The following is a 15,000-nucleotide window of genomic DNA, read 5'->3' on the forward strand; positions in this document are numbered from 1 at the left end:
ATGGCTAACGCTAAAACACAACTAGAGGAGCGCCTGATCAGAGAAGCCCAGGAGTTCGAGAAGAAGCTCGCCGAGATGCAAACGAGACGCGAGGAGGTGGACGGCAGTGAGAAACACACGACCGAGCTGATGGAGAAGCTCCAGGCGGTCGAGAAAGAGAAGAAGAGTTTAGCCGAGCGACTCTCGCTAGCGGAAACGGATGCTAAACGCCTGGAAGTGGAGTTGGAGCTGAGAAATAGAGCGCTGGTTCAGGACCGCAGTGTTTCTGGTGGGCTGGAGACGCATCACACACACATCAGATCAGGGAGGGAGAGAGAGACGCCTGCGAGTACTACAGCGAGCCGGCTCGCTTCACACACACACACACACACTCGCGAGGAGCAGCTCTCGGTCTCCTTCAGCCTCACGCAGCAGGTAAGCAACATGCTACCGTTTCATGATGATTAAACCGAGCGTTCGTGCTCGTTCACGTCGACTCTCTTTAGGAGAAACCCGTGATGCAACAGTTGGTTTAGATCTGCACTGCACTGCGTTTATAAAGCTGCTGTTTGAGGTAGACGGTTTGGGAATAATATATCTGTGCAGAACTGTGGGAGGAATTGATGCGCATCGAGGGCACTTAACGCGAGCGAGAAAGAACAAGAGATTACTGCGATTCGGACAGAGTGCAGGGCGACCGAGGGGCGAGAGAGATTGTGTTATAAAAGAGAGAGAGAGAGGGAGACAGATGAGCTTTATTCTCCTTGTGTGTGAAACACTCTTTGATCTCAGCAGCTCTAAAGGAAAAGGCCTTCATTTACACTTTTTTATTTATTTTTTTGTCTCTGAAGACCATTTATGGGTGAATTTCACTAAAACAGATGCAGGTCACATGACCCCCACAAGCAAAAGAAAAAAGATGTTTGTTTGCTTATTTCCATAGCACATTAAAAGGCTTTGTGCAATGTTATGTTATTTATCATTTTAATGACAATCAAGTACATTTGCACAATTATCATTATCCTAATGTGGCTGGATGAGTTTTATTCAATTTTACCTCAAACAAATTCTCATTAGTCTGTAATTATTGCAGGTTTTTTATTTAATTCAGCCTAAATTAATGGAAGTACATATATTAACATGATTTAGGTTAACAAGTTTCTTCACATTATCGCCTTGAGTGATTTTTTTTGTTTTGTTGCATTGCATTAATGATAATGGGGAAATTAATTAATGTCACTTTGCAACAAATCGTAACGGTCCTAAAATAGGATTAATTGCTTTAAATGGGCTAAGTACCACATTTTTTTTTTTTTTTTTTTTTAAGAAATATGACCCAGACAGGAAAAAATTGTGGCAGAATTTTCTTGAACCAATTGTTCAGGGTCCTTTATCCTAAATTATATTGGCTGATTTTGCAAATGACCGTTGCTATGATCGACTAACATCTGCATATTGATGACATTCACATGACTATTCTTCAGTGCAGGCGAAGTTTCTGAACACTGGTGTTGATATGTAAATCTGGGTGCCATATGTTAATGAGCTCATGCATGTGATGTCGTATGTTAATGAGCTCAAGCATATGATGTCATATGTTAATGAGCTCATGCATGTGATGTCGTATGTTAATTAGCTCAAGCATGTGCTGTCATATGTTAATGAGCTCAAGCATGTGCTGTCATATGTGAATGAGCTCATGCATGTGATGTCATATGTTAATGAGCTCATGCATGTGATGTCATATGTTAATTAGCTCAAGCATGTGATGTCATACGTTAATGAGCTCATACATGTGATGTCGTATGTTAATGAGCTCAAGCATGTGATGTCATATGTTAATGAGCTGATGTATGTGATGTCATATGTTAATGAGCTCAAGCATGTGATGTCGTAATCATGCAGCTTTCTGAACGAGTTTGTTTTCGATAAATGTCATGTTTTGCTAGATTTGATGGTTTGATGCATCCTCACCTACAGGATGGGTGTGTGTTCATGAGTTAAACTCTCTCATGACGTGTGTGTGTGTGTGTGTGTTCTGCAGGATGAGACGGGAGATGTTCAGGTCGATGGAGACGCTGTCAGAGCTTCGCGTGTGATTCTGCCTCTGGAAATGGACGGCGCTGAGCATGTAACTAATTGTCTGTCTGTCTAAATCAGACTCGTGCTGTTCTTCATCAGCTCAACAGTTTAGGAGACTTGCACTGAAAGAAATGGTTCATGATTTACTTTGAAATAGAGCTGCGCGATTAAACACATGATCTTACTCCTAAATGACAGCGATTCGGCTCTATGTCTATTAAACCTTTGACGAGTCCGATCACAGTGAACATTAATGTGCATTCTGACCCAGAGAGATCAGTGTTTCATAATGCAGTCTATTGTTGCTAAACTGCTTGATATTAAACACTGTTATCAAAAGCATAGCCTAGGCGTCCTCTTCATAAGCAGCGTATACTATGGGATTCAGATATGCGCCTAAATGGTCAGATAACATACAAATATGTTGAAATGGCGTTTTGGTAAGTAACCTTGCAAACAAGGTCTGTTATGTCTTAAGTGAATATAAACACTGAGAAAGGGCAACGCTGTATTGGATCCGTGCGTTAGCTCTTAAAGTGACAGCAGCCTAATAAACCTGCGTCAGTCATTATTGTTAATCAAACAACAAAAGACAGAGATAAAATCCCTCACTGCTCTTGAATGAATAAACTGTAGTTTTAACACAAATTAGTCAATATTTTATGTATGCAGCAGTGTTATTTTATATTTGATTACTTTATTCAATTACTGTTGTAGGCTGTTGCTTATCTTCCTGAAAAACATAATGCACTGTTTATTTAATTTGTATATTTGTTCTGTTGTATTTTTCGTTGATTTTATTTGTAATTTAGTTAAATTTTTCTTATTGTATTGGTGACTGTGTCCTTTTTCTTTTACTTTAATCATCAATTAACCTAATATTAGTTTTGTAATTAATTATTGATAATTAGTATTCGACATTTAACATTACTCATATCATAAAATAAGAGTTTGATTATATCACCCACTTATAATCGTGTTAAATAATCGCGATTTCAATATTGAGCAAAATAATTGTGATTATGATTTATAATCTATATTTTTTTTAACGTTTTGTCAGAACCTCTAGTAACTTACATGTTTTTGTTTAGTTGTCTATTCGGTATCGTGATCTTCGTTTCAAACTAAAGAATCGTGATTCTCAGTTTATCCCGAATCGTTCAGCTCAGAAATTTTCTCAGAAATTCAGAAATTGCTAGTAAATTGAACAAATAATTACAAAGAAACAGCAAGTAACTCATTGAATTGAACATGAAAATTTTAAATAGAAAGACTGAAATAGTATTTTCTTGTAAAACGTACTCCAAAAACAATTTTTTTTCCTGTGTCTGTAAACGTGACTGGAGTGTGTGTGTGAGTCTCAGATAGCTCTTGAGAGCTATTAGGTGAATTTGGCTTTTGTTATTAGTGCAATAGCTGTGACATTTATCAAAAGCCTGCTATTAAACCTTTGCCGGTATTTCCTGTGAATAAACGGGCAGCAGATTTTTCTCTGGCATTAATTGCTTCTCAATCTCCATATTCCTGTGATGGTCATTAAAATGCTTCATTTGTGCCTGTAGCGATGTCATCACATCAGTCCTGACGGAGCCGAACCCTCTCTGCTCTTTGTGTCTCGTATAAAAGAGCCTCTCAGTCTTATGATATGCTAAACCACAGATGTGTGTGTGCGTGTGTGATTGGCTCATCTGAATTCTTCTTTTAGATCATTGTTTCAGATAAAGACTCACAAGATGTCCAGGCGGATCCTCACACTGATTTGGATGTGAGATTAGTGGCAGCAAACAGGGTTTTTGCAGAAATACTGATTGTTTCCAAGCAGGTTTTCTTTTCTCTGCCCGACCTCTCGTCATTGGTCGGTCAAACAGAAAGTCCTGCCCACAGACTCACGCCATTGGTTGAGTCAGAAAATTACATGTTTCATCCACTTACAATGCCGTTCAATAGTTTGGGATCGGTAAGATTTTTTTTTTTCTAACCCTGTTTTTAAAAGAAGTCTCTTCTGCTCAAGTTTGCGTTTATTTGATTAGAAACACCATTAGTAATATTGTTAAATATTATAACAATTTAAAATAACAATTTTCTATGTGAATATATAGTAAAGTGTAATTTATTCCTGTGATCGAAGGTGAATTTTTAGCATCATTAATCCAGTCTTCAGTGTCACATGATCCTTCAGAAATAAGTATAATATGATGATTTGATGCTCAAGAAACATTTATGATTATTATCAGTGTTGAAAACAGTTTTTCAGGATTTTTTGATGAATACAAAGTTAAAAAGAACAGCATTTATTTGAAATATAATCTTTTGTAACATTAAAAGTGTCTTTACTGTCACTGTTATTCGATTTAATGCGTCCTTGCTAAAATAAAATAAAAGTATTAATTTCTTTAATTTTCTTACTTAGGCATAAGAAAAAAATTAGTTTGGTTCCGGTTTCCGATCGACCCTGTCAATTTATGTGCGACCCAAATTTATTTTATGAGCTTGGGGAAGAAATAATGCAAATTAAATAAATACACAAATAAAAAACTTTTAGGCGAACTATAATTTATGTTTTTGTACAGCACCGTATTTGTATAGCCTGTTGTCCTCCAGCAATTCGAACAAACGAGGCAGCCACGGGCGTTCACACATCGTTGTTGTCATGTAGATGCACTGCTGCGCTCGTGACAGGGCGCATGAACTGAACGAGCAGAGATAGAGAGAGAGCCCCGGTCGCGCGCGCGCACTCTCTCTGCGGAGCCAGGCCAAAGTATAGGCTTCACCGTCTCAAAACTAAGCACTGTCTTGCTCTCTCTCCCTCGCACATATTAATGAAAATAATGTGGGATGTCCTAACCGCCGGGATAATCACACAACGCGCACACGTCCGATAATGACACGTCCAATTCGCGAACTAATGTCTAATTTGAACCGATTCGTTTTAATGAATGGTTAAAACAACTGATCTTTCCAACACTGAACTCACGAGACGTCTGACGTCCCGTTTGCCCCCGCGCACACATTTAAAATCAGCGTGTGTGTGTGTGTAACATGCTGGGACACACAAGGTGGTAGAGTACATGTATAGGTAGGCTATGTTATGAAAAAATAGAGTAGCTTTTCCATCGCTACTGTAAATAAAAACTAAAAAAATAATATGAATAATTTCCTTTCTATCACTTGCTACCACTGGACAAAAAAAAAAAAAAAAGTCCCTACCGACCCATGACCTCAACTGACAACCAACCGGAACCAAACTTTTTTTTTTTTATGCCGTACCCCAAACTTTTGAACAGCAGTGTATGTCTGTCTCTGATGTATTTCAGCATCAGAATATGTGCACATTTATTTCACCTTTAAGTCCAGATGGTCATCACTATGACATCAGGTGTGTGTCCGCTTTCCTTCACGCTGTGTGTGTGTGTGTGTGTGTGTGTGTGTGTGTGTGTGTGTGTAGGATGAGTGTCGTCTGCAGTTGGAGGCTCAGCGCATCAGTCTCTCGCAGATCCACGCCGCGCAGCTCGAGCTGCTCATGGACACACACGAGCACGAGCTGCGCAGTCGAGAGCAGGACCTGCGGGACACACACGAGCACGAGCTGCGGGACACACAGGGCCTGAGCGCTCCGTCCTCAGGTCAGTGAACATGAAACGAGCCCCGGTGTTTCAGATCTATTATTAAGAGACCCTTCAACATGAAAGAGAGCGACACTGTGAAACCGCTCTGTTGAACCCACACTAATACAAACCATTATGGTTAACGGTATCAGCAAAGAGTGTTATATGTTATTGCTGCTAACCGATGTGATAGTAATGTTATAAATGAGGGATTCAGTCCGGTTATTCTGCAAATGGAACAGCGCTTTCTTGATCGCGTCACTCAGCACGCTCTGGCTACTCCGGTTATCTCTTTATGTATATTCTAAGGCAACAATAAAACGAAATATGGTATAAAATACAACTCTGCCTCTTTTCATCAACAATAAAACAAAATATATAAAAAACACCTCTTTTCATTAATAAATGAACATACTATCATAAACATATTATTGGCCACACAAATGTGGTTCAGGCAACGCACATTGATTATCTTCACTGCATATATTTATAACAACACGAAATATAAAACACAACCCTGCTTCTTTTTGTTTTCATTTAAAAAATATGAAATATTATTGATCATTAAAACTGACATTTAACAAACAGAGACAGGGTTGTATCGTTTAATTTTATTATGCATGTACACATACAGTGAAGAGAATGCATAGTAAAATATGTATATAAAAATATTTATATAATTTAGAATATATAACATTACACAACCCTGTCTCTTTTTGTTAAATGTCAGTTTTAATGATCAATAATATCCAGTATAAAAGTATAGGTAGCCTAATAGGTAGGCTATAAGAAGCTATGCAATGAGAAATAAAGCAAACAATTCAGTCAAACATTAGTCAGCTCTCTAATAGGCTACAAAGTTAAAGTTAAATAGCCTAAATATATAAAGTTATGAAACTTCACTTTGCCCTCAGCCAAAACGATTTGCCATGGAACAAACTATATATTAATATAGTTTAGCATTGTTTGGTCTTATAAGATAAATAAAAACATGCACTGAAAATTTATGTAGATGGTTGATTGTTTGTCAAGCTAAGTAATTTTTTTTCATAGATTAAAATAGCTTTTAAAATACACAAACTGGCAATATTAAAGCGGTTTAAAACATCTCCCCTTAAAACACTATTGGTCTCGAGTATTTAAAGGAATGTGACCTGGCCTGAAAAAAATTTCAGTCAGAAGAATTTTTTTCACTTTAATCCCTGCATATACTTGTAGGGCTGCATAAAATAATAATAACAATAGCCTATAGCAGGCGGCCTATAAATGGTTAAAAAGGAACACTTCAGTTGGCTACACTACACTAGAGAAATGTATATGGATTATCATATGTTACTTCAAATGTTTCCATTCCTTATGACGTTATGAAATGAGATTTGAGTAAAAACATGAAGCCTATTGTTTGGCGCATTTTGTCTTTCAAACGCACAGCGCGAATGACTCAAACTCACAGCATGTGCAGAGAACATTTACTGAAGCGATCGAGCCGCTCCAAACTATGAAACATTATTTTTACCACATTATACATATCTACGTTTGAACAGACATCCACAAACACAGTATTTAACAGTAAACACAGGTCTAAACTACTAACATTCACCATATTAGGGTAAACACTCATACTAACCCACTTTTATATCATGCTGTGTTTTATGATTGAACATAAAAACATCATTGTGTCGTACATGTATATAAATTTAGCATTGAAAGGTTGCCTACCTCTCTTTAGTTCATATTTCAAAATGTTTCTGACTATATACACATACATTTTAGTCTGGCACCAGTTTAACCAGTAGCTACAATATGAAGTTTATGCAACAATTACATGCTTACTATTATGAGTGGAAATGTCTTACCTTAAAAAATCTTTCTCATCTTCAAGTCATGTTAAACTCAACCCAAGGTAAACAGCACAACACAAACACAACACGTCTTCCAAACTCGATGAAAAGCATAGGAGTACTGAAGTCTCTGGTTCATTGTTTAGAGGTGAAAAGGGCGTTTACAGTTCTGCTCCTTCACGTTGACGATTTGCATGTGAACAGCTCTTGCGCGCGTGGGTGTGGTTACAGTAGAGCTAATGAGGCAGCGTTTGAGAAACCGTACATCTCGTTCCTTTCATACGGATTACTTAAATAGAAAATATTTGTTTTTGATATGAATTACATAATTTAAAAGTAGAGACTTCAAGCTTTGTAAAGACATATGCCTCAAGTCTGTGAGACAAACATTCGCTGAGTTACTGAGATCATTTTCTGTCGAGTCTCACATTCACATCATGTTTATTTTCTTTAGTTTACGAAAAACACAATATTTTGTTTTTATTATGAGTGTACACGAATAAAAGAAGACATTTAAGAGTTTTGAATGATGTATAAAACTTGTCTGTATGACAAAAATCGACGGAGTAATTTGAGTCTCTTTTGCACTGATAAGAAAAAAAACAAGCTGGTCGCGCCGGCGTGACTGCCGACCCCAGGGGGTTAACAATATTGAGAGTTTCAAAGCAGCTTTATAGTGATAATAGGAAATTAAAGTAACAGAGATTGTTATGGCTTTACAGCAGCTCTAGAATAAAGTTAGTGTCCAGCCAAAGTTAGTTTTAATTGATTCACTTCCGTTGCAAAGATCATTAGTTATTAACTTAGGGGCCGCTAACACACACCGTTCTAACAGAAAACCCTTAATGCGATCCGGCCGCTCATTCGCTCAAAACACTGTCTAGTGCTCGAGAACGCATACTATGAAATGGGTTTCTTGAAAAATGTTGTGGAAAAAAAAGTTAAAAGTATATCTGATCGCAAAAGTATAAACTGACCGTATTTCTTCTGCTCCCGCAGAGCCGATGGAGCTGAAGGCTGAGTTTCAGGAGCCGATGGCCCCGCAGCTGAAGGCTGAGTTTCAGGAGCCGATGGCCCCGCAGCTGAAGGCTGAGTTTCAGGAGCCGTTGGCCCCGCAGCTGAAGGCTGAGTTTCAGGAGCCGATGGCCCCGCAGCTAAGGGCTGAGTTTCAGGAGCCGATGGCCCCGCAGCTGAAGGCTGAGTTTCAGGAGCCGATGGCCCCGCAGCTGAAGGCTGAGTTTCAGGAGCCGATGGCCCCGCAGCTGAAGGCTGAGTTTCAGGAGCCGATGGCCCCGCAGCTAAGGGCTGAGTTTCAGGAGCCGATGGCCCCGCAGCTGAAGGCTGAGTTTCAGGAGCCGATGGCCCCGCAGCTGAAGGCTGAGTTTCAGGAGCCGATGGCCTCGCAGCTGAAGGCTGAGTTTCAGGAGCCGATGGCCCCGCAGCTGAAGGCTGAGTTTCAGGAGCCGATGGCCCCGCAGCTGAAGGCTGAGTTTCAGGAGTGTTGGGCTCAGCTGGAGGAGAGACATCGACACGAGATCGAGCGGCTGAAGGTCTTCTACCAGCAGCAGAAGCAGGAGACGCAGGAGCGCTTCACATCGGAGATCCTCCTCCTCCAGCAGAGACTGCAGGAGCTCACGGGCGCAGAGGAGCTCTTCAGGTGACCCCTCCTCATCATCTCTGATGCATAATGAGGCTTTGAGGCTAACAATCACGCAATACAGCAAAAAAACACTTCCATTAGCTCCCAATTCGCCCTTCGCAGGGAGTTTAAATGACAGGCGATCCGACCAATCATAATCCGCCATTTTTGTCAGACAAAGCAGTCAGGAGAGTTAGATTAATGTTGGAGGATTTGAACGTGAAAAACAGTGTGTACTGACGTCTTTCCGTGGTTAGAACAACATTCTGATGTTCATTTATGTATATTTGATGCTATAAATGAACTAGAAGTAAGAGATGATCGGTTCCCGAGCGGCTTTACCTGAGGCTCTACAGCGATCTGTCACGATACATTAAAGCGACACAAAACGGTATTTATTGTTTAAATATCTTAAAAAAATTACCAAATTTGAAAGTTGAGACTTTGTTTCATATTAAAAATAACCTGGTCTGTCCTGTCTGTCAGTGCGTTGTCAGTTTCTCTGCTCCGCGATGTATTTTTCACTGCGTGAGAACATGTGTGGCGTGAGAGAGGCGTAGCTTGTCGGACATAGCAACAGTAACTAAAGGGGGCGGGTCTTTGCGAACAGTCAGTTAGCTACACTACCTGTCCAAAGTTTGGAATATTTAAAGTTTGTAATCTGTTGCTTCTGCTCACCAAAGCTGCATTTATTTGATTAAAAATATAGTAAAAACAGTGAAATATTATAATAATGTAAATCAGCTGTTTTCTGTGAATATACAGTAAAGTGTAATTTATTCCTGTGATCAAAGCTGAATTTTCAGCATCATTACTCCAGTCTTCAGTGTCACATGATCCTTCAGAAATCAGTATAATATGATGATTTGATGCTCAAGAAACATTTATGATTATTATCAATGTTGAAAATAGTAAATTTTAATGTGTAAATCCCTATTCTGTCATCTTATTCTAATTTAATGTAATGATTAAATGTAAGAATTGTACATAAAAGATGATGTAAACTTTTAATTAGGTAAAAAAAATGGCGTTATAAAGGTAAAAATGCCCATAAAAGTTAAAAATCAATGTAAACTTATTGGAAAAGATAATTTCTGTCACTGCTATTAACTGGACAGAATAGGAAGAATATGAAAACTTTATGAGTCAGCTGTTCACGGCAGTCATAAAGCTGCCAAAGAACCAGTACAATAACACACTCAGCAAAATATCGTATAATTATAGTTATCGATAAAAACCCAGAGAATATCAAGATATAATTTTTTCCTGTAACCAACATCAGAGAACCGTGAACATGTGAAAGTTATTGAGATATAAACTCATTATCTCAGGGGTTAATCTGAGTTGAACAGATCGTTTGCGATGGACTCTTCCTTTATTAATTGTGTTAATAAAGTCTGAGCGTCTCTCAGTCGCTCTGCTGAACATGTTTAACGAAGCCCAGTAACTTTTCCCTTGCTGTCAGTTTGACATTTACACACTAAAGGCTGAAAACAAAAGGCCTCTTGGGTCATAATTCAACCCTTCCAGCGAGTCTCTGCTCTTTAAACATTAACCAGCGCCTCAGACATCAGGTGTGTGTAAAAAACACGTCTCTCTGCTGGCTGATGCATGTTTGTAGAATCACACTTTCATGAATGATCGATGCGTTTAAACCCTTCAGCGTTCGTGTCGGAGACGTCAGGCCTCGTCTCTCAGATGAGAAAGCTCCTCTGCTTTGATACGATGGCAGGAGCGGGAGAGTTTAGATGGTGAGAGAACAGCACTGCCCCCGAATGGACACCATGTGACGGATCAGATCTCAGGAAGGGCTTTAGAAATATATTTATGAAAAAATATCTTTCAAAAAATGCATTTTTCTTCTGCTCAAGTGTCTGAACTCCTCTAGCTTATGCTGCGTTCACACCGAACGTAGATTGAGCGTCTTGAGCGAGTGATTTCCATGTTACATCAGTGTAAAGACGTGTTGACGCGCGTCTGGAGGTCCTGCGGCGCGACGGCTACCCCTACTGACCTGAGCACGGCGACGACCCCTACTGACCCGAGCATGGCGACGACCCCAACTGACCCGAGCATGGCGACGACCCCTACTGACCCGAGCATGGCGACGACCCCAACTGACCAGAGCACGGCGACGACCCCAACTGACCAGAGCACGGCGACGACCCCAACTGACCAGAGCACGGCGACGACCCCTACTGACCCGAGCACGGCGACGACCCCTACTGACCCGAGCACGGCGACCCCTACTGACCCGAGCCCCTACTGACCCGAGCACGGCGACGACGACCCCCACTGACCCGAGCACGGCGACGACGACCCCCACTGACCCGAGCACGGCGACGACGACCCCTACTGACCCGAGCACGGCGACGACGACCCCTACTGACCCGAGCACGGCGACGACGACCCCAACTGACCCGAGCACGGCGACCCCTACTGACCCGAGCCCCACTGACCCGAGCACGGCGACCCCTACTGACCCGAGCCCCTACTGACCCGAGCATGGCGACGACCCCTACTGACCCGAGCATGGCGACGACCCCAACTGACCAGAGCACGGCGACGACCCCTACTGACCAGAGCACGGCGACGACCCCTACTGACCCGAGCACGGCGACGACCCCTACTGACCCGAGCACGGCGACGACCCCTACTGACCCGAGCACGGCGACGACCCCTACTGACCCGAGCACGGCGACGACCCCTACTGACCCGAGCACGGCGACGACGACCCCTACTGACCCGAGCACGGCGACCCCTACTGACCCGAGCACGGCGACCCCTACTGACCCGAGCACGGCGACCCCTACTGACCCGAGCCCCTACTGACCCGAGCACGGCGACGACGACCCCCACTGACTCGAGCACGGCGACGACGACCCCCACTGACCCGAGCACGGCGACGACGACCCCTACTGACCCGAGCATGGCGACGACGACCCCTACTGACCCGAGCACGGCGACGACGACCCCAACTGACCCGAGCACGGCGACCCCTACTGACCCGAGCCCCTACTGACCCGAGCACGGCGACCCCTACTGACCCGAGCCCCTACTGACCCGAGCACGGCGACCCCTACTGACCCGAGCACGGCAACGACGACCCCTACTGACCCAAGCGCGGCGACGACGACCCCTACTGACCCGAGCACGGCGACCCCTACTGACCCGAGCCCCTACTGACCTGAGCACGGCGACCCCTACTGACCCGAGCACGGCGACGGCGACCCCTACTGACCCGAGCACGGCGACGGCGACCCCTACTGACCCGAGCACGGCGACGACGACAACCCCTACTGACCCGAGCACGACGACGGCGACCCCTACTGACCTGAGCACGGCGACGACCCCTACACCACTGCTCTGCTCTCCAGAGCAAACACACAGCGTGACTCGTGATGAATGCGTGATCAACATTATTCTTGACATTTATTTATAATATATTTGAATCCTCCTGTGATGTTAACGTTCATAGTAAGAAGTTAATTAATATATTTGTGTGAGTTTTTGAAGATTATTTTTGGCAGCGATTCCCAAACGAACCCCTCAGGACTAACAAGTTCCCCTGAGATTCAGTTCATATTTCAATAATTTAACAACACATTTGCATGTTCACGGTTCACTGATGAGGGCTAATAATCACATGACATGCAGAGAAACAAATAAAATTAGTGCTGGGCAATGACTAATCGTGATTAATCGAATCCAAAATAAAAGTTTGTGTTTACATAATATATGTGTGTGTACTGTGTATAATTATTTTGTATTTATAAATACACACACACACGCATGTATATATTTAAGAAATATTTGCATGTATATACTGAATACATATTTATACATAATTTATATTATATAGAAATATACATATTTTATATATAAATAACACATTTTAAATATATACATGCATATTTGTGTATTTATATAGTCAAAATAACTATACACAGTACACACACAATTATTATCTAAACACAAACTTTTATTTTGGATGCTATCTTTTTAGTAAGTGTTTTATTTGACATTTTTACGACTTAATCATGAGCTCTTTAACTCTTAAACGCCCTGCAGTTCCCTCACACACCCTGAGTTATGTTTGAGGTCGATGTTTCTGCTGACATTCACTCATTGTGTGTGTGTGTGTGTGTGTGTTTGTGTGTGTGTCTGTGTTTTTCTCCCAGCGTGCCGAGCGTCAGTGCGCCCCTGACCAGAGACGAGCGAGGTGAACGTCATCAGGTCAGTCTAACCTCAGTGTTCCTCAGACTCGCTGTCCATCAGTGTGAGCTACGGTGGCCGAGAGGTGCAAAACAAATTAGAATTATAAAAACAAAATAACAAGTCAGAAAACACAACGACAATTCAGAAAACAAAATAACAATTCAGAAAACACAATAACAATTCAGAAAACACAATAACAGTTCAGAAAACACAATAACAGTTCAGAAAACACAATAACAATTCAGAAAACACAACGACATTTCATAGAAAACGGAAAAGGTAGGTACATTTTGAGAATGGCAAACTTGTCGCTGATTGGACGAGACACCTGTCAATCAAGCTTTACAGGAAGTAAGAAATTTGTGATCAAAATGGAACACACACATTAAACATTACTTTGAAGAAAGACATTCATATGCCGTGATTATGGACATGCTGGCGACATACCACGGCATTAAAATGAGCTTGTGCTCAAATGGCTTAAGTTTATCGCACCCATCAACACGCCAAAGATAGTTCGGTCCCATGGAGTGATATGCAGATATCCCAAGTCTCCCGGAAGTTCCCCGCATATTGATAGCGGCTCCCTGATGCCCGCAAATTAGTTAAAAACTCGGAGCTCTAGAGAATCTAACCGTGTAGCGCACGGCAGAGAGGTAGAGACAGAGAGCGAGAGACCTTGCGCGTGTGTGCAAATGTGCGTGTGTGCCTCATTTTTTTTGTAATCTTGTAAATAGTTTTAATATCGTGGTATTCCGCCAGCATGTCCACAATCACGGCATAGGAATGTCCGTCTTCAAAGTAATGTTTAATGTGTTCCATTTTCGCATTTAGCAAAACAAAGTTGATCACAAATTTCTTACTCCCTGTAAAGCTTGATTGACAGGTGTCTCGTCCAATCAGCGACAAGTTTGCCATTCTCAAAATGTACCTACCTTTTCCGTTTTCTTTGAAATGTTTTCTGAATTGTTATTTTGTTTTCTGAATTGTCGTTGTGTTTTCTGAATTGTCGTTGTGTTTTCTGAATTATTTTGTTTTTATAATTGTGATTCACACTCACTCACTCACACTCACTCACTCACACACACTCTCACACACGCACATACACACACACACACACACACACACACACACACACACACACACACACACACACACACACACACACACACACACACACATATCTGTATCTCACTGCTGCTTCTCTGTCAGGATGAGGAGTGTGTCTCTGTGATCGCTGGATCAGGTCTGTGGCGTGAGCTGCAGGCCGGTCAGAAAGCCCCGTGTGAGCGGGAGCTGACGGATCGGGATCAGGATCAGGATCAGGATTGGGAGCGACGGATCGGATCTCCTCCCGGACGCTTGCAGGAGAAACACCAGCAGGAGTTGCTGGAGGAGGAGATCGCTAAGGTGCTTTTAGGAGACTTTAACACATGCAGGTCCTTTATTCAGTGGTCCCCAACCTTTTTTTGTCTGAGAACCCCTTTTTCCAAAGATAATATTTTAGGGCCCCCTTCACATTTAATGATATTGTCGCTCTTGTAAGCTTGCAGCAAGGATGACAAAATGTTTTGTTTTTAAACAAACAGTATGTTTATTACTATAACCAGATATGTTTATGCACAAATAATAGCGT

General features: G+C 41.9%; 1 protein-coding gene across 2 annotated transcripts in view; it reads left to right on the forward strand.

The window, feature by feature from the left end:
• Positions 1-15,000, forward strand: part of akap9 (A kinase (PRKA) anchor protein 9) — a 134,001-nt gene that overhangs the window by 34,229 nt on the left and 84,772 nt on the right. For both annotated transcript variants that reach the window (XM_077230145.1, XM_077230146.1), the window contains exons 8-13: positions 1-414; positions 2,024-2,110; positions 5,507-5,684; positions 8,507-9,164; positions 13,328-13,382; positions 14,577-14,774. The exon at positions 1-414 is cut by the window's left edge and continues 1,269 nt beyond it. In XM_077230145.1, coding sequence (XP_077086260.1) covers positions 1-414; positions 2,024-2,110; positions 5,507-5,684; positions 8,507-9,164; positions 13,328-13,382; positions 14,577-14,774 — 1,590 coding nt within the window. The remainder of the gene's footprint in view (positions 415-2,023; positions 2,111-5,506; positions 5,685-8,506; positions 9,165-13,327; positions 13,383-14,576; positions 14,775-15,000) is intronic.

The sequence above is a fragment of the Siphateles boraxobius genome, unplaced genomic scaffold, assembly GCF_051911475.1.
Source record: "Siphateles boraxobius isolate OS27281-9 unplaced genomic scaffold, OSU_SipBor_1 14, whole genome shotgun sequence".
Lineage (NCBI taxonomy): Eukaryota > Metazoa > Chordata > Actinopteri > Cypriniformes > Leuciscidae > Siphateles > Siphateles boraxobius.